Source organism: Nasonia vitripennis, chromosome 1 (assembly GCF_009193385.2).
Source record: "Nasonia vitripennis strain AsymCx chromosome 1, Nvit_psr_1.1, whole genome shotgun sequence".
NCBI lineage: Eukaryota > Metazoa > Arthropoda > Insecta > Hymenoptera > Pteromalidae > Nasonia > Nasonia vitripennis.
The window spans coordinates 5,761,569-5,779,040 of record NC_045757.1 but is presented as its reverse complement, the minus strand read 5'-3'; the positions used below and the strand labels follow the sequence as shown (position 1 = coordinate 5,779,040).

General features: G+C 36.4%; 3 protein-coding genes and 1 long non-coding RNA gene across 15 annotated transcripts; 2 read left to right on the top strand and 2 right to left on the bottom strand.

The window, feature by feature from the left end:
- The first annotated feature begins 1,344 nt into the window (after nucleotides 1–1,344).
- Nucleotides 1,345–3,762, top strand: LOC116416026. The gene is made up of 2 exons (XR_004226534.1): nucleotides 1,345–1,915; nucleotides 2,178–3,762. It is a non-coding gene; the product is annotated as an uncharacterized LOC116416026 (long non-coding RNA).
- A 497-nt stretch (nucleotides 3,763–4,259) lies between these two features.
- Nucleotides 4,260–8,231, bottom strand: LOC116416023. The gene is made up of 2 exons (XM_031922323.2): nucleotides 5,180–8,231; nucleotides 4,260–5,099 (listed from the first exon to the last, which is right to left on the bottom strand). Exon 1 carries the CDS (start codon nucleotides 7,518–7,520, stop codon nucleotides 5,709–5,711), a length of 1,812 nt encoding a protein of 603 aa, XP_031778183.1. The 5' UTR covers nucleotides 7,521–8,231; the 3' UTR covers nucleotides 4,260–5,099; nucleotides 5,180–5,708.
- A 576-nt stretch (nucleotides 8,232–8,807) lies between these two features.
- Nucleotides 8,808–12,634, bottom strand: LOC116416025. 4 transcript variants are annotated; one of them, XM_031922325.2, is made up of 4 exons: nucleotides 12,293–12,634; nucleotides 11,924–12,015; nucleotides 10,722–11,863; nucleotides 8,808–10,191 (listed from the first exon to the last, which is right to left on the bottom strand). In XM_031922325.2, exon 4 carries the CDS (start codon nucleotides 10,189–10,191, stop codon nucleotides 9,076–9,078), a length of 1,116 nt encoding a protein of 371 aa, XP_031778185.1. In that variant the 5' UTR covers nucleotides 10,722–11,863; nucleotides 11,924–12,015; nucleotides 12,293–12,634; the 3' UTR covers nucleotides 8,808–9,075. The 4 variants fall into 4 exon arrangements, with proteins under 4 accessions (XP_031778185.1, XP_031778187.1, XP_031778186.1 ...); XM_031922327.2 differs by having other exon boundaries at nucleotides 12,305–12,634; XM_031922326.2 differs by having other exon boundaries at nucleotides 12,358–12,634.
- Nucleotides 12,635–12,870: 236 nt separating this feature from the next.
- Nucleotides 12,871–17,313, top strand: LOC100677819. 9 transcript variants are annotated; one of them, XM_016981080.3, is made up of 6 exons: nucleotides 12,871–12,978; nucleotides 13,837–14,152; nucleotides 14,231–14,460; nucleotides 14,531–15,455; nucleotides 15,532–16,899; nucleotides 16,989–17,251. In XM_016981080.3, the coding sequence occupies exons 2-4, from the start codon at nucleotides 13,914–13,916 to the stop codon at nucleotides 14,758–14,760; spliced, it is 699 nt and encodes a 232-aa protein (XP_016836569.1). In that variant the 5' UTR covers nucleotides 12,871–12,978; nucleotides 13,837–13,913; the 3' UTR covers nucleotides 14,761–15,455; nucleotides 15,532–16,899; nucleotides 16,989–17,251. The 9 variants fall into 9 exon arrangements, with proteins under 9 accessions (XP_016836569.1, XP_016836574.1, XP_016836567.1 ...); XM_016981085.3 differs by having other exon boundaries at nucleotides 12,877–12,978; nucleotides 13,806–14,152; nucleotides 14,237–14,460; XM_016981078.3 differs by having other exon boundaries at nucleotides 12,879–12,978; nucleotides 13,806–14,152.
- The last annotated feature ends 159 nt before the right edge of the window (nucleotides 17,314–17,472 follow it).

Sequence of the window (17,472 nt, the reverse complement as noted above, 5' to 3'; positions counted from 1 at the left end):
AACTAAGATAAAACCAAAACTCTAGCTGTGTGAGGTTGGTAGGTTTAGGAATTTTGGTTTTTGATGCTACTTTCACGCTCGCTCGCCTCTTTTTAATATGCCGACGTATTTGAAATAATATTTTACGACTCAAACTCTTACTGAATGGGATAGGTGGGTTTAAGGATTTTAGTTTTTAATCTCACTCTTGCGCTCGCTCGCCTTTCTTCAACGTGCAGACATTTTTAAAAATTTAATTTGATTTTTGCTTAGGCTTATGTACTTAGGATTTAATATTTTCGTTTTATGTTAGCAACTTGCCGTGCCTGGTGTGAATGGTTTAAGGAGATTTTAGTTTAGTATTATTTTTTCATTTGCATCTCGCTGTGCATGGAGTAGGTAGATTTAAGTTTATGGCATATATTAATATTTACGTATGATATTCAAATCTTGTGTAACTAGATTTGGTTCTTAGGATTCTTGTTTTTTAGTTTTAGTTTAACATATTCTTATTTATCGGTGCAGCTACTGGTAATTCTCTCGTGAGGAAAGGAAACTTTTTCCATAGGCTGTGTCTACATTGGCGCTCTTGGCTCGCGCTTGGCGCTCTGCGCGCACCGAGTGTCTCTGTAAAGTACTAGGACCAAGCGGCCAACCTCTTAATTCTTACACTAAGTAGCTTCTAAACACTACTGCATCATACTTATCGTCTGCTATTTTCGCTATTGCAGTTTGGAAAATATAACCTCTTGTTAAATTTTTTGCTGGGTAGTAAGTAAATAGTTGAGCTTTATGAGTTAAATAAAAAAAATACAGTCTTTTGATCAAAAAGTGTAAGCAATGCGTCCAGATCTTCTTTTTTATTTTGAAGTAGGCTGGTATCTACTTTATTGTATGTCTTTAATAATTAGACGAAGAAAAGCAACAGTTTTCCGAAGGTAGTGGACTAAACCACATTTGAGAGAAAATATTCGACAAGCATATGGAGCTTATTCGACAATTTTTTTGTAATTTAAACTTGAATTTCATATTTTCATCTATTTTCACCTATTTTCATCATAAATATTCAATATACTATTTTCAAAAAATTTTAATTTTCAAAAGCATTTAGAGGTTGTCCACTTGGTTCTAGTACTTTACAGAGGCGTTCGGTGCGCGCAGAGCGCCAATGTAGACACAGCCATATGATGATATGAGCATAAGGGCTATCACACGTAAAAAGGCGAGGAAAATCAGCTGACAGCCAATCAGAAGCAATCTTTAAACGGACTCATTCCTTCAAGTTCTCTCCCCACCACCGCAATAAGGAACAAGTCCGTTTAACGCTTACTTCTGATTGGCTGTAAGCTGCTATTCCTCAGCTGCACGAAGTTCGCGAATAATTTGTATAAATCGTATCGGAAAAAAATTAGATAATTGCGGAATCGTTATAAAAGTTTGTAATCGCAAGTAAAAAAATTGTCAGTTTATTAGTTTATTTATAAAAAATCAAAAACTTTTTACGCCGCGAGAAAGTAGAAAAATACGTTTTTCTTGTAAGATATTGATCTGAGAACATTGAAACCACTGCGAATCGTTTGTAAATTAATTACCGATTCTGTAAATATTGCCTTTATTGCGTTATTCGCTATAGATACTGATTAATAAATTAATTATTTTTTCGTCAACTATGCTACACCAATTCGGGCGGTTCGTGTACCATATTCCGTTCGATGATTCGAATCAGCTGTTCCTATATCGTTACGCACGTGTACTGCAGTGACTATATAATATACGACAACAACAATAAGTCGGTTTGTGCAAGTGCATCGCGGATTCAGAAGTGTGTACAGTGCAGCGATGGTCTCCTGGTGCAACGGCCTCTTCAGGGAGTATTGGCTTTCAATCTTATTCTAACTTTAATAAGTCCAGAAGTAGTGAAAGTGTAAATTACTAGGTCATAACCTACAAATTATATACTCCATCATAATATCTCTTTTATTTATTTAATAAAGTCTAGATAACAAACGGGTTTTTATACTGCAGTAGTCGATTCTTTATTGTAAATAAAGTCACTTATGGCAAAAATATTTTAATTATTAATGTTTTTATCATTTTCTATGTCTCATTTTTTGAAATCTAATCAATATTAGATATTTTTTAATAGAATTTCATGCCTAGTTCTATCACTTTTTATCATTACTTTATTACTTTTACAGTAATCTTCAATAACACCAATCAGTCTACGTGCCATTAGATCATACTTGGATAGAAGAGCTTACCGTTGTAGCTACTACTGTTATAACTACAGGTATGTCCTATCGTACAAAACATTTTGAACCTTCAATGGCTAACTTATAACAAATATTAGGTGCTTCAAAACATTGTAATCAGGGTGACCAGACCTGTCGTCACTTACTATCATTATATTACAAAAAATATTAATTGAGATTACATAATAATTTCTTTGTTGATTTTTGAAATATCTGAAATCGTAAACATCTCACCACATTACTAAATAATCACATAAATAACATTTGGCCAGGTCTGGTCACCTGGCTCATTGAAATATCTTGTGCAACATACTAATTCATTTATTTTTCATCGAACGAGCAAACTGTTCCTGCATAAGTTCCTGCACCACTGATGTCTCACCGGTATCCACTCTTATTTGTGCTGCTGTGCGTATTCACTGGAGTGAAGTCTTCAATACTTATTGAATTACCTTTCGCCAAGAGTGTATCATGAAGGACATTTTCAGAACAATACATATAATATAACAAAGTGATCAAAATATTAAAATTATTAATTTTTCAGATTCGAGGCCGTCAACTTTGATGGTGTAAACAACAGTGCGACTGATGCAGTGCAGGACAGCTGGATAGCTGTTTCATCTGTTTCAAGAGTGAAGACCGCTGTGTTACAAGTGAAAGTGCGAAAGTGTTCTTAGGGGGATGAAATAGACTTAGGGATTAGAATGTGAGGGAGTAGGATTAGTTTAGAATAGTGTTATCAAAATAGGATACAGAGCGTATTATCAGATGAAAATTGAAACTCTAAGTTCATTAATTAGAATACATAATGTTTTGTTTAATAACTTTCGAAAATGTCACTGAATATTTTGTTTCAATTTTCATCTGCTCAGACTTTGGCAGGATATATGTTATTTTGCGAGTAAACTTTAGAAAAGCTAATCACAGAGGATCTGTCAGGACTAGCTTAAATAAATCTGTGTTCTGCCATATTTTTAGGTCCAGAAGGTGAAAATAGAAAATTCAACTCAAGTAATTATGACCATCTGGTCCTAAAAATACAGCAGAAAGTAAAAAAAGAACTTGTAAACGCTTAGAGATACTCCATCTCAGCAATTACAGTTGCAAAGAGAAAAACCGTGAGCAGGTGTTTAGGTGATCATAGGAACCGAATATAGATAAACGAAAATTGCCATGATAGCTATAGTTTCCTAATGATTAACATAACATCTGTACAAGTTTTTAGACCTCTAGATTAAAAACTACTTTAATAGTATTGTCATTATGTTCAACAAGTTTTGTATATCCTTAAAAAAAGTAACTACCATAGCAATTTTTATTTATCATTGTCAGTGACTTTTATTGAGGTATTTTACTTAATTTTAAAGTGTGGAAAAGCAACAATAATTTTGAACAATTATAAATAATATAAACTTAAAAATACTTCAATTTGTTAATATGCAAATAATTTCTAATACTTGAAAGGAAAAATTATTGTTAAATACTAAGGTATAGCTTGAGTAACAATGCTTTTCTATACTTGAAATTATACTAGATAACAGTAATGCAAGTCTCAAAGGTTAATAGATTCTCTATAAAAAACCATCACAGAAATGTGAGTCGCAAAGTGAAAAGCACGAGTGGGTTTACAGGTAATCATCTATACAGGATAAAGTTAAATAAAAACTGCCATGGTAATTAGTTTTTAAATAATTTTTAAAACGTCTGTACAAAATTTCAGCTGTCTAGTTCAAAATTTATTGTTATTTTTTGTCAATGGGAAGAAAGTCATAAGTCAAAATAAGCAAGAATTTTCCAGCCATTTCTATTGCTTTTGACGTACAGCTTTGAAATTTTGTAAAGATGTTTCACAACTTATTAGAAAACTATTTACCTGATCAGTTTTTATTTAATTGTATCCTTTCTTTATGTTTATCCGAAGCCCTATGCTCGGCTTTTTAGTTTGAGGGGGTGATTTATTATAAAGAGAACCTCTAAAATGCAGTGACTTATACTAATGCGTGTTCAATGTTTTCCTTTTTTTTTTACTGCTAAAAGGTACCATTAGTTAACCAGTTACCTTAGAAATTTTTCAATTATATTTAAAAATTATTAAGGATTTAGACATCCCTTGTAACAAGACTTTTGTAGGAAATCAAACTTCCAAAGTGAAAAGCCGTATGCAGGTCTCCAGGTAAAGGTACAGAGAGGATAAATTTAAATAAAAACTGATAAGCTTAATAGTTTTGTAATGAGTTGTAAAGCTTTTGTTCAAAATTTTAGAGCTCTACAATTAATGACAACTCTCAAGTATCGTAATAAGCAAGATTAACATTTCAGTCATTTCTCTTCTTTTGAACGTAGAGCTCTGAAATTTTGCACAGATGCTTTAAAACTCATTCCATAACTATTTACCTTATCAATTTTTATATAATGTTATATTTTCTTTATGTTTACCTGAAGCCCTATGTACAGCTTTTTGATTTGAGTAGGTGATTTGGTTCAAATAATTTTGTTAAAATGAATCTCTTAGCTGCACTGACTTCTCTTGGTGTGTATTCACTTTTTTTATAATTTTTCATACAGTTCACCTTAGTATTTAACAATAATTTTTTAAATCGTGAATGTTATAATTAACTAACAAAATGAAAAGTTGAAAATTTTGTAAAATTCTAACGTAAAAACTAATTATAGCTTCATATATTAAAATACCCTCGAATTTTTTGTATGCAATCTGACGAAAAGAAGAGGAAAAAATTATGTACAATAAATATTTTTACACTACAATTAAATAAATGTATTTATTAATAATCATGCATTAATTATTTTTTAAAACAGACTGCCAGTGTTTCTTGCAATATAATTGTACATTATCTGCGACGATGATCTCTGAAAAATAATACAAGATTTTATAAAATTTCCTATACGTTAATATTAATTGGGACATCAGTAATTCAATTTTTACTAACCTCTAGTTATACCTTGTTATCAAATTCTATGTAAATTAATATTGCTCCGTTTAGTGATGCAGCTTTATCGCTGATTCTGATAGGTTTGCTGGATTCTTCTGTGTTATCATACTTTAACCAAAATCCTTGAATGCCTCTACAACAAGCAAAATAGTGCCTTGTTGTTTGTTCTCCTAAAGGTTCTTGAAAACCAATTATTCCCATCAAAATAAATGATTGTTCTTCTATTTTTATGTGTGATACTAATTCACCTAACTTGAGTAAGCATGATCCACTATTTTTGACTGTGTCTTCAATATCAATGCATAAAATATTTTGTATTTTAAAATCTGCTATAAAAATCTTATGACCACATTTATCACATTTATCTGGTATATGAAGGTGTTTAATAATATTTTCTATATAATTTTCAGACATTATTTCTGTAGATGACATATTTATACATTTTTCATGTCGATATGATATGATGTTACACTGGTTACATTCATACTTATCAATTATGGTTGATGGCATAATTCTTTTATAAAATTCACCAATAGATTGTCTCCAACAAAACTTTTGACTTGCTGAGCCACAAAGCCTGTTCGACAAATTTCACTCTCAATGAGCTTAGCTGTCTAAAGTTGAAATTCTCAACATATTTTTGAAGAATGTTGAAAAACTCTTCAGTGATTTCCTCTATTGTATAATTTGTTGGTTGAGTTATAAAATTTTGAAATTTTTGGATATTACAATAAGCTGAAGTTAATATTTTTAAAAGACTATCAAAAGGACTTGAAGTAGCAAGAATTCTTCTTTGTTTATTAATCTTATTAGATGTAGATTGATTGGAATTTTTAATAACTTGACGTTTTATAGAGGATTGTGTTGGTTTTTGTTGCAACAAATAGATATCCTCACAAGGCCTAAGAAACTTTCCTCTATTGAAATTATTTTTTGCAATTGCAGATTCTGATTTCTGAACTTTTTTATTACTCTTACTAGTGTTATTGTTTTGTTTAGTAACAGCATTTTGTTGAAAAATTTTATTATCGTGCTTATCATGCACATATTGTGATTCAACTTTTGTATTTTCATTTTCAATGGGAACCAACTTTTCAGATATTACTGCATGTGTGTGTGAGATATGATTATCATTATTATCTTGGCAAACAGAGTCTATAAATGTATTGATATTCAAACTTACTTCTTCAAAATCAACACCATCACTATCATTATTAGTGTCTAGTATACTTTCATCATCACTGCTTGAAGAGTTTTCTGAATTGTTTTCCTCTTTAGCTTTTACTCGATAATTATTAAGACCCATCCAATTTTCTTCATACTGCATGTAACTATAGTCAAAATATTTATCTTTTGTTTTTCTACTTGCTTCTGAATGAATAATCTTTCTTAAATATTCTAACTTTTCATTCTCATAATCAATATTTTTTAATAAATATTCATTTAGTCTTGGTGTTGATTCGAATTTTAGTGATAAGTATCTATCAAAGTCAACTTTATAACTATCTAATAGTGCAGTAAAATCACAGGATGAACTTGTAATGCTATTTTGTTGTATAATATTTGACCAAAGAACAAATTCCATACAAAGTTTCATCAATTCTTCGCAAAATTGTGGATTATAAAACACATTATTTTCACATGATTGATCATTTTGTGTAATCATTATTTGATTAGCTTCTATAAAAATATTCTCTATAAAGTCTTTAATGCATTTACACTTATCACAGTTAATTTTGATAACATTATCAAGGTCTACAATTTGTTTGAATTTATTCTCTATTTTTTCTAGTTCTTCATTGCTATAAAGTGTTTCCACATTTAATTCTTGTATTTGTAACTTAATAAGCTCAAAATTCTCATGTGTAATTTTACTTTGATATTGACTACTGGAGACAATGAAGATGCTTTTTAAATTGCGTTGAAAATCATCTAAATTTTGTTGTAAACTTAGTACAATAACACAGTAAAGATGAAATCTCTTTACAGATGGAAGTTGTATCCTGTTGATGCATTCCCAATATTTTATTTTGATAATCAAAAATCTGTTGTGAGTATAAATAATAACTCTCGGTAATATTTGAGCTTTCCCAGTTAAATAATCGTAACACAAAAGCAAATATTCTTCGTATGGTAAGTACTCATTGAAAACTTCATTTGCTGTAAGATAATGATGTGTGTAATAGTCCAAAACTAAAAATTTTGGAATTGCTAAGCCACTTCGGATATTTTCACCAAAGAATTTATTAAATAAGGATGTTGAGTAATCTTCAGTCGATAATTGACACAAAGGTACAAATGTATTAGACACCACTGTACCTAATTCAAAAATTTCCATTCACAATCGCATCCTGGAGTAAAGGTCACGAGTCGCCTCATTCAACAGCAGTATACGTTTGGCCCAATATGAGCCGCGATATCGCTGTTTGGTGCAAATCGTGCCTCGACTGTCAGCAATCTAAAGTCACAAAACATAACAAATTCCTACCTAACCATTTTGTCACGCCAGACGCGAGATTCGATTACGTACACTTGGACTTAGTTGGCCCATTTGCCAATAGCCACGGCTACACTCATCTCCTTACGATCATTGATCGATATTCAAGATGGCCGGAAGCAATCCCAATCATGGACACAACGGCAGCAACAGTTGCTCGTGCCTTTTACGACAATTGGATCTGTCGGTACGACTCACCAACCACGGTCACCACAGACCAAGGTGCTCTATTCGAATCGAGACTTTTCACCGAACTCCTGTCGGTGAACCTGGAGCAACGAGCGAAGCGCGCCCGGAGCTCGAAGCTCGCTATGCACACGAGCACTTCTTACTCTCTACGAGAAAAGCGTATTGGGTGACCGGTGACCGCAGCGAAAGCTCGCACTTTCAAGAAATATTCACCTTCAGTGAGTTTCCACGAGCAGCAGGGATCCGTTTACGCCCAGCATTAGACCCGCGCCGTTCGAAATCCGCGGCTAAAAGAAAAAAATAAAAGCTTGCCGTACGCGAGTCGGAGGCTACCGCAAGTTCTCTGTATAGCGGCCGTAGACTTGCGTGAAGTCATTGCGTTCGTTCAGATAGTTCCAATTAATTCTCAGCGGCGACTTTACGCAACTCTCGCGTAGACACATCCGAAAGCCAAAGCTTGTGGCCGGCCTCGTGCTTTTGCTCGTGAGGTCAGAAACAATAACTAAAGACTACAAGACAAAAGGAAGGATAAAGAAGTGGATACAACAGAACAGCTAATACCAGTTTTGTAAACGTTATGACGACAATACGTGATGGAGAGAATATTCAGAAAAAATATTGCAAACGCTGGGGTTGACCGGCATTAGCACCGAGACCTAATCTAATGGTTACGAACACGTCGCAGCAGCAATTTTAACAATTATTTTAGTTTTCAGTTAATTTTAAGCAAATTTTATAAATTTTTTTGTATTCCAGACCGGCGAACAGGAAATATTTTCCTCTGCTGGATTAATTTTTATAATGTATCCCATTTTTTAATAGAGGCCAGAGAAAGGCTGAAAGTTGATGTAAAGAGAGATGAATCCCATAACAAGCTGCAAGGACAAAGGCACGAAATGAATGAAAGTGAAAGTAGGCATATAAATAAAATCAAAAGTATAAGGCTCTTATTGCTATTAATTATTATTTATATTAATTAACTGGTTTATTTTGTATTCTCTTAAACGCTCTTCTCACAATACGTAAAATTAACAATCAAGTCAATTGTTGTTTTAAATATTAAAATTCTAATCAATATTACTATAAAGGTACAACAAAATATGTTTCGATGCATTTCAAAAATATATTAGTAAATTATGAATTAAAATCTATTTATATTTCCACAAATTTCTCCATTCTTTTTTCGATGTTTCAAACTTGAATTTTTTCAATTATAGAAATTTTCGTAAACGTAATTAAAATACGATGTACTACCGTCTTCCGTACTACTTTTGCTCAGTATAAAGTGATACTTGCTTGTTGTAGAGAACTTTTCGCGTAAATAGACCTTAAAGTTGCCCATGAACATTGTTTTCGTGCGATAGCAGTGGCGAAGAATCTTAAGGTCCTTCGAGTTGACGCGATCGGTGAAAACCGCTAGAAATTTGAGCTGCTTGTAATCTAGTAGCAGAGCCTTGAGCTTAAAAGGACCACAGTTTGTTAACTTAAGCACTTGAATAGTCCTCGGAAAACGCAGGGTCTTTTGTTTCGTGACGCCGAAACCGGGCAAGTCGACGCTCAATTGTCGAAGGTTGGGCCAGCCGTCGAGCAGGTTTTGAGCGGTGGAGTACAACTTGTCGGCTTGAACGTTTCGCAGTAATTCTTGATCGATCGTGCCGAAACGCAGCAACTTACTATTGTACGGTAATCGACGCAGCGTGTCGAGGACGTTGTGATTCTCGCAGTTGCTCAGATCCAAGTGCAAATTTTCCAAATTCGGCAAGTGCAGGAGAAACGAGTAGTCGTAATTGCACGCTCTCATCAAGGCTAGGCTGCGCAAAGACACCGGAAAAACGTGAGGGAGCAAGAGCGAGTCGGGGAAGAGCTCGTAATCGTAAGTGACGATACAGCGTAGTTTTGGCAAGGAGGCGATGCTAGTCGCGAGCTCGTCGTCGCGAAGCCTCGAGAGAGCCTGAAGCGCGAAGCCGTTGCAGACGAGCACTCGCAACTCCGGAAGTCCGCGGATGCAATCGAGGCTTATCAAGCTGGCTTCCAATACGTTTAGAAACTTCAATTTTTCGAAATTCTCCACTTTCGGATCGTTGTCTTCTTTGCGATACGTATAGCAGGATAAATCGATACACAGACCCTCGATATCCTTCGGCAAAGTCGCGTCGCGCAGACTCTCCAAATCATCTTCGACTATGGCGTAGTTTGCCAGGTGACCCGCGCAATCGTCGAAACGCTTCCAGCCGGGATGATTCTCGTAGAAAACGCGTTCGAACACCCAAATGTCCAAATGTTCGACGTCCTTTGTCGACGCCGCAGCAGCTGCAACCGCCATCTGCAAACGAAAAGCACAGAGTTAGATTATTATAGATGCTTCGATGATTGATAGTGGTGATACATAATAGTATATTATGACACTGTTGTGGGAGATGGTTTTCTACCTTGCTCGAGGTTTTTCGCACTTGCTTCGCTCGTGCAAAAAACCTCGAGCAAGGTAGAACAACTCCTCCCACAACAGTCTCATACGATATTTTATAGCATGACAACCTCAAAATCGACAATAAAGTTGGCATTTTGAGGTTAGCGTGCTATAAATTAAATATTAATGAATGAAAGCTATGAGTTTTCTGAGTTGTAGATGTATAGCCTGACTCTTTGTTTAAAGAGGGTGACTGAGGTAGTGTTGCTTATGTGTGCATGGTGGTTGTGGTAGTGAGTTCCAAAGATATGAGGCGCTTATATGGAATGAGTTCCTCAGCGTCTCTGTGGCGAAGAGAGGGAGGGAGAGAGAGAGAGAGAGAGAGAGAGAGAAGTTCTGAAAATTAGCAACGTCGAACAACGTCGAATGGCTGTAAATTCTCTTACCCTTATTTTTTACGCGGAAAGATGTGATTCGCTAACCATTCAGTCTTGTTCTTTGTGAATTGGAGGTTCAGCGACGTATCTTTTTCGGTCCCTTTTCCGTTTCTGTCGAACTCGACGCAATGCAGTACCTGGGTTTCGCCCTTGCATACAGCCGACGAATCTGGACGTGTATTCAGCTGATTTCTCTCATCATAGTTGACTAGTTTGTTTCAAGAGACTAAAGTAGAAGCACTCTTGCAACAACAAAAAAAGTGACAATGGCCAACGATCATCAACGATGAAACGCGAATCTTGCGATCGCCAACGCGGTCGGACCCGGACTGAGGTCCGCTCTTGTTCTCCCTTATGAGACGCGTCAAGCTTTCAATAAGGCCTTTGTCTCTACCCTTATCGCTGTTTACATTTCGCTATCTTTGACTCTTCTGTTTCATTCTTACAATTCCTTCTACACTCCGCCAAGATGTTTAGGCTAGCGGCATTCCGCCGCACCTTACTCATCGGTAATAAGTGCGGAACTGACCGATGTGGTTCTGATGAAACGCGCCGGTGTCGGTTGCTTCACGCTAAATCCTTTTTTTGAGGCTTGATGATTGCTGCGAATGATGCAATAAGGCGCCGGTGGCGTTGGCTTCGCGCAAAAGTCCAAAATCCCGCGGCGAGGGCTTCCACGTTGCGCAACAAAGCGTTGCTTTTTCCAAAACGCGCCGGCGTGCCTGCACGCGTTTGGAAAGTCACGAGAAAGGAGAACTTTTCCTTCTCGAATCGTCTCACATTTCCTCGTGGGGAGGATGTGAGGAAGATGTGTGGCGATGGTGATGTCTTTGTGTTCGCCGGCGTGCCAGCACGAACACAAAGGAAAGATGGCGGTGGTCGCGTCGACCCGTTGCTGTCCGCCGAGACGCGCTGAGAGGCGTCGTTGTCCGCTGCTGGAGAGCCGTGGAGCTGCGTCGTTCGCTGCTCCTGGTGATGTTGCAGTCGGGGTCACCAATGTCGGGATGACGTGGTCGGGGTGAACAGAGAAAAGGCAGGAGTTGTGGTTGAGTTCTTTATTGGCTGCTCTCTTGCGTCTCTCCAGATGTGTGTTCGGTCGAGTGGTCAGAGCGGGACTGACTGGAGCGGTGGCGCTCAGCTGCACGAAGTTCCTAATATTTGTTATAAGTTAGCCATTGAAGGTTCAAAATGTTTTGTACGATAGGACATACCTGTAGTTATAACAGTAGTAGCTACAACGGTAAGCTCTTCTATCCAAGTATGATCTAATGGCACGTAGACTGATTGGTGTTATTGAAGATTACTGTAAAAGTAATAAAGTAATGATAAAAAGTGATAGAACTAGGCATGAAATTCTATTAAAAAATATCTAATATTGATTAGATTTCAAAAAATTAATCATCAAAAAATGAGACATAGAAAATGATAAAAACATTAATAATTAAAATATTTTTGCCATAAGTGACTTTATTTACAATAAAGAATCGACTACTGCAGTATAAAAACCCGTTTGTTATCTAGACTTTATTAAATAAATAAAAGAGATATTATGATGGAGTATATAATTTGTAGGTTATGACCTAGTAATTTACACTTTCACTACTTCTGGACTTATTAAAGTTAGAATAAGATTGAAAGCCAATACTCCCTGAAGAGGCCGTTGCACCAGGAGACCATCGCTGCACTGTACACACTTCTGAATCCGCGATGCACTTGCACAAACCGACTTATCGTTGTTGTCGTATATTATATAGTCACTGCAGTACACGTGCGTAACGATATAGGAACAGCTGATTCGAATCATCGAACGGAATATGGTACACGAACCGCCCGAATTGGTGTAGCATAGTTGACGAAAAAATAATTAATTTATTAATCAGTATCTATAGCGAATAACGCAATAAAGGCAATATTTACAGAATCGGTAATTAATTTACAAACGATTCGCAGTGGTTTCAATGTTCTCAGATCAATATCTTACAAGAAAAACGTATTTTTCTACTTTCTCGCGGCGTAAAAAGTTTTTGATTTTTTATAAATAAACTAATAAACTGACAATTTTTTTACTTGCGATTACAAACTTTTATAACGATTCCGCAATTATCTAATTTTTTTCCGATACGATTTATACAAATTATTCGCGAACTTCGTGCAGCTCTATTCCTCGCTATTCCTTTTTACGTGTAATACCCCTAAGTCGTGAACGCGCTGAATTGTTTCACAATGTGAGGTTGATAAATGATAATTGTCGAACGATTGAATTTGGGTAATAATTTTAATACAATTATCATGGTTTTACCTTAGTCTCTTGAAAAATTGTGATTTGTTTACTGAAGAGTGATCGAGTTTTTTTTTTATAACTAGTAGCATTACAACCAGTGGTTTTTGTTCTACAATCAATATTTTTCTTGAGAAATTTGTAGACTATCATACTATCAATTTATATTTATAAAATTTTTAGAAAAGTTACTATAAATGCATGAATTCATTCAGTTTTATAAAATTACTCACACTGTTTTAATGAACTAGAGTTGGCACTATATGTGAGATTATGCAGTAACGCATGCCTTATTAAAACACAAGCCATAGAAGAGAGTTTTAAAATAGAACTATTGATAAGGATTTTATCAATAGTCCTATTATTTAATAGTTTATAAATGCTTATTTTTATAAATCTAAGGTGAATTGCTTTTAACAGTTATTTATTTTTAAGACTGATACATAATTATTTTACTCTTTATAAGTGATATTTATAATTCAAGGTTATTTTTTTATTCATCTAAATAAGCATCAATTATATTGTCAAACCTTCTGATTTATTTTCTGTGAGAAATATCTACGTAGAACATACATTATTTTTATATGAACGTAAATAGACAGAGTTGGAAGTGATCTTATCAAACTACAAAAAAAGTCGTATGTCGTTCAAAAAGTGACCTAAATTCAAGTTCAGTTCACATAACTACGGAAACAACAGTATAATCCAATGTCTGTTCACTTGTGCAAACAAATAATCTAACCTTATCATAGAACAAGTATTTTACAAATAATAGTTTTCTTTATATTTACCTGCTTTCGCAAATATTGTTTCAGTAACTTCTAACCTATAAGTGTACTATTGCAGCAGACAGAAGCAGATAAACTAAGGGTTTGTGCGCCTCTGGGTGTGTGGATCATGTCATCCACTTGCCGAGCAATGTGATGAGTAGCTGTGGGAGCACTAGCATCGGCACAAAGCTAAAAATCCAAAAGAATTCAGAAAAAAGTGACGAGACAGTTGTCATAGAACAACAGGACGACGAAGAATTAGAGAACAACGAAGCATTAAGAGACTATAACGTTGGTGACATTCTCAGAGTACCAAGAGCCACTCTGTTCATTTGCCAGAGAAACTCAAGCACCTTCTCAGCTGACCACAGTTTTTCGAGGTTCAAAACCAGGTAAAGATCTTATTGCTATATCTAACCATATTTGCATGAAGCAAATTTGTTCATTGAGCAATGTGGTTTTGTAATAAGATCCAGTGGTGAACCACGAAATGAATTTCGAATGGCTCGCGGGGGTATCAGTGGAGACCGTGGGAGAGGTGGAAGCAGCGGCGGGACAAGGGGTCGGGCCTTCAAGAAAACCGTCGTCGATCGCGAGCCAAATGCCGATAGCAGTTACTCGCATTCTTCATTGAGACCAAAATTTCAAGAATCGCTGAAGAACCAAGAAAACAAGTATTACGATGACAAGAAAATAAATGGTAAGGTTGCACTAAATCTTCTTTCCTCTTCTTTTTGAATAAGTTTAAAAAAATATTATTGCTTCGACAGAGGATTCGAGAATTTCTAAGCTTTTGAGGCGTTTGTGTCGAGAAGATGACTACGATCACTTTCTGGCTCTTTGCAAGCAATTGCAGGAGGGCATTGTCGCGCCCGAAAATCAGAGGTACATCAGGCGAAATTTGGATGTTATATGCGAAACTCTTATGCATATTTTGTACAGTGGACCGAGTCTCGAAGCAAAACAACAGGTGGCCAAATGCCTGGGACGCATTGGCTAGAAGAAGAGAAAGAAGAATTGGTCGTCGTTGCCAACGAATGCATTTATCTTTTGCTCGGACACCTACAAAGCCGGGTCTCCAAAAACCACGATCTGTTGTACAAATTTATTGATCTGCAATTACAGCGTGTCAGTATCTTCTGGGACGATTCCATCGTGTCTATGCTCAACACCATATCCAAAGTAATTAAAGAGGTCTCGGCCAATCTGCCGCTGGATTTAGTGCATACTCTGTTAGGCAAAAACTCAACCATCGTGAAGCTGTGTTTTAGAAGCACTGTCGTCATTCAAAATGCAGTTTTCGGAGTATATCACAGCTTGCTGAGTCTCAAGAATATCCCGTTGCTACAGGAGGCTTATCGTTACATCCTCGCCGATTTGGAAAATTCCTATAAGACGATCATACCCGGAATCGAGCCTCTTGTACAAGAGAACCGTCTTACAGATTCGCAGTACCATAGGAGAAACGCAGAAATCGTATTGATATTTTTATTGCGAGCACTTTCTGATATTGGTATTTTTCAAATTGTTCATATCTTTATGATACGCTGATCTATGAAATTCACATATCTGATTTTTACTATTTCACCAAATGCTCTTGGCTGTCAAATTAAGACCACACGATCCATTATTGTCTGTGGAGAGTCCGTTATTGCAATATCATATCTTGTTTTTGCTTTTTACTCATTGCTCAAGGTGAGTGAACAATTTTTTGTCTACTGGCAGCAATAATTTTTGGAAAATTACAAATAAAAGTATTTATTCGTTTCAGATACAACCATTTCGTGCCAAGTTCCAGTTTAATAACAGGCACAAGTTCTTGCCGTCCGCTGGACATTTTTTCTGGAACATTATAAGTGCCTACAGTCTCGCCGACCAGCGGACATTTGTCCATAATTCTGAATCTCATTGCAAAGACTATTGAAAATAAAAGAGCACCTGATCAAACTCTGCTTTTGCTGCTCGACTTGATACAGGAGATTTACTTGCAGGCTGAAAATTATATCGGAGTGCTTAGTAAAACTGAAGAATGTCAAACGGTGGTTTCGAGCTTATTGGTTTGCGGTGCAACGACTAATCACAAAGTTTCTATGGCGGTCTGCAAAAATATTGAAAGTTTGCTGAAAGCAAAACAGGTTTCATGGTCAGAGGAAATTTATTCCAATATTGTTGACTTGGCTACTCTACACTTGACTTCATTGGACAAAACTGTCCGTGAAACGTATGGACATCTACTCATGAACATTCCGCTGAACATAGTTATTCCAAAACTGAATAAGGCTGGCTTACTATCAGATGACAAGAAATTCCGGAACATACAAAACTACTCGTGCGAATCTTTAATTTTGGCACAAAGACTACATATGCGAAGCAACAATGGCGAAATGCAAGCTCAACATTTTAAAACTTACATGGCCTTCCTTTTACTAGAGTATTACTTCGACGCCTTCGGTTTATCAGAAGTTTTCATATTGTGCTGGCCGACTATATCAGATAACGAAACAATAGCAAAGATGTACGAATTAGCCCTAGCCAACCGCACATTCCTATTTTTCTGGGGTGGCTTTGAGGCTGCGCAACACTCCGTACCACCTTGGGTAAACCTCAGGAAACTTTCACAACTATTGAAGGCGTTCTCAGGACACTGGCGCGTGAGATTTCCTGTACAGCTGAAATTCCTAAAAAAGATAAACGCGGTCTCGACTACTCGCTGCACGAGCATACGAGAGTCAGACAACTGGTCGAGTTTCTGGAGCATCTTGAGCGCGTTATTCATAATGCAGCTGAGGGCTGCGCTGTCGCTTTATTGCCGCACTCCAAGCCTGTACGCACGTTCTTCCATACCAACAGATCAACGTGCAAAGAATGGCTGAATCGTATAAGATTGGCCCTATGCGTAGTCTCACTGCACGCTGTTTTTGCCACGAATGCCTTGAGAAATGGACAGAGACTGCTCGATGATCTATGCACCGCCAACGCGCAGTACAGAGAACAAGCAGTCACGTCAAAAGCTGTACCCGCTATAGAGCCGATGACAAATGAAGCGCCAACGATTTTAACTAATCCAGACGATTTTTCCGGAGAACTAAATTTTCAACTTTTCATCAACCGTGACGAGTGCTATAAAAAATCATTTGTGGTAAGTTTAAATTTAGAAATTCTAAATCTCAGCAACTATCGCGTATCACTCAAAATACTAATATTGAAACCATTTTTTTCTCTCCACAGTATTCAAAGCAACTCCGCAAAGTATCCCTAAGTATAAATAAGGTGCTGCCAGTGCAATTTGCTTAGCAAAATAGCTCATTCAACCTTCGTGTCCGAGCGTGCACGATCTTTCAGGCTAGCCATAGTCGCGATAAACCAGCCCAACGCTGTCGAGCCCACAAGGAAATCGACTTGGCAGAAAATAATCACGTCGAATCACTGTCAATGAAATTTACGTTTGGGACCTACCAATGAGGTAGCTTGTACCAAGAAGATACAAATAATGTATTTTTATCGATTGTAACGCCTACAGGACTGCTGAATCTTGGCCGTGATTACTTCCAAATAGACTACGTTTTCTATTGCAATACCAATTGCGTTACTGGCATCAACAGGAGAGCGACATTAATGGTTTTTACGCTCGAGAACGAAAATAGATTCGTCTATGGAAGACAATCACTTTTAATACAAATTTGCTGTTGTTCGAAAAGAGATGCGAAAAAGG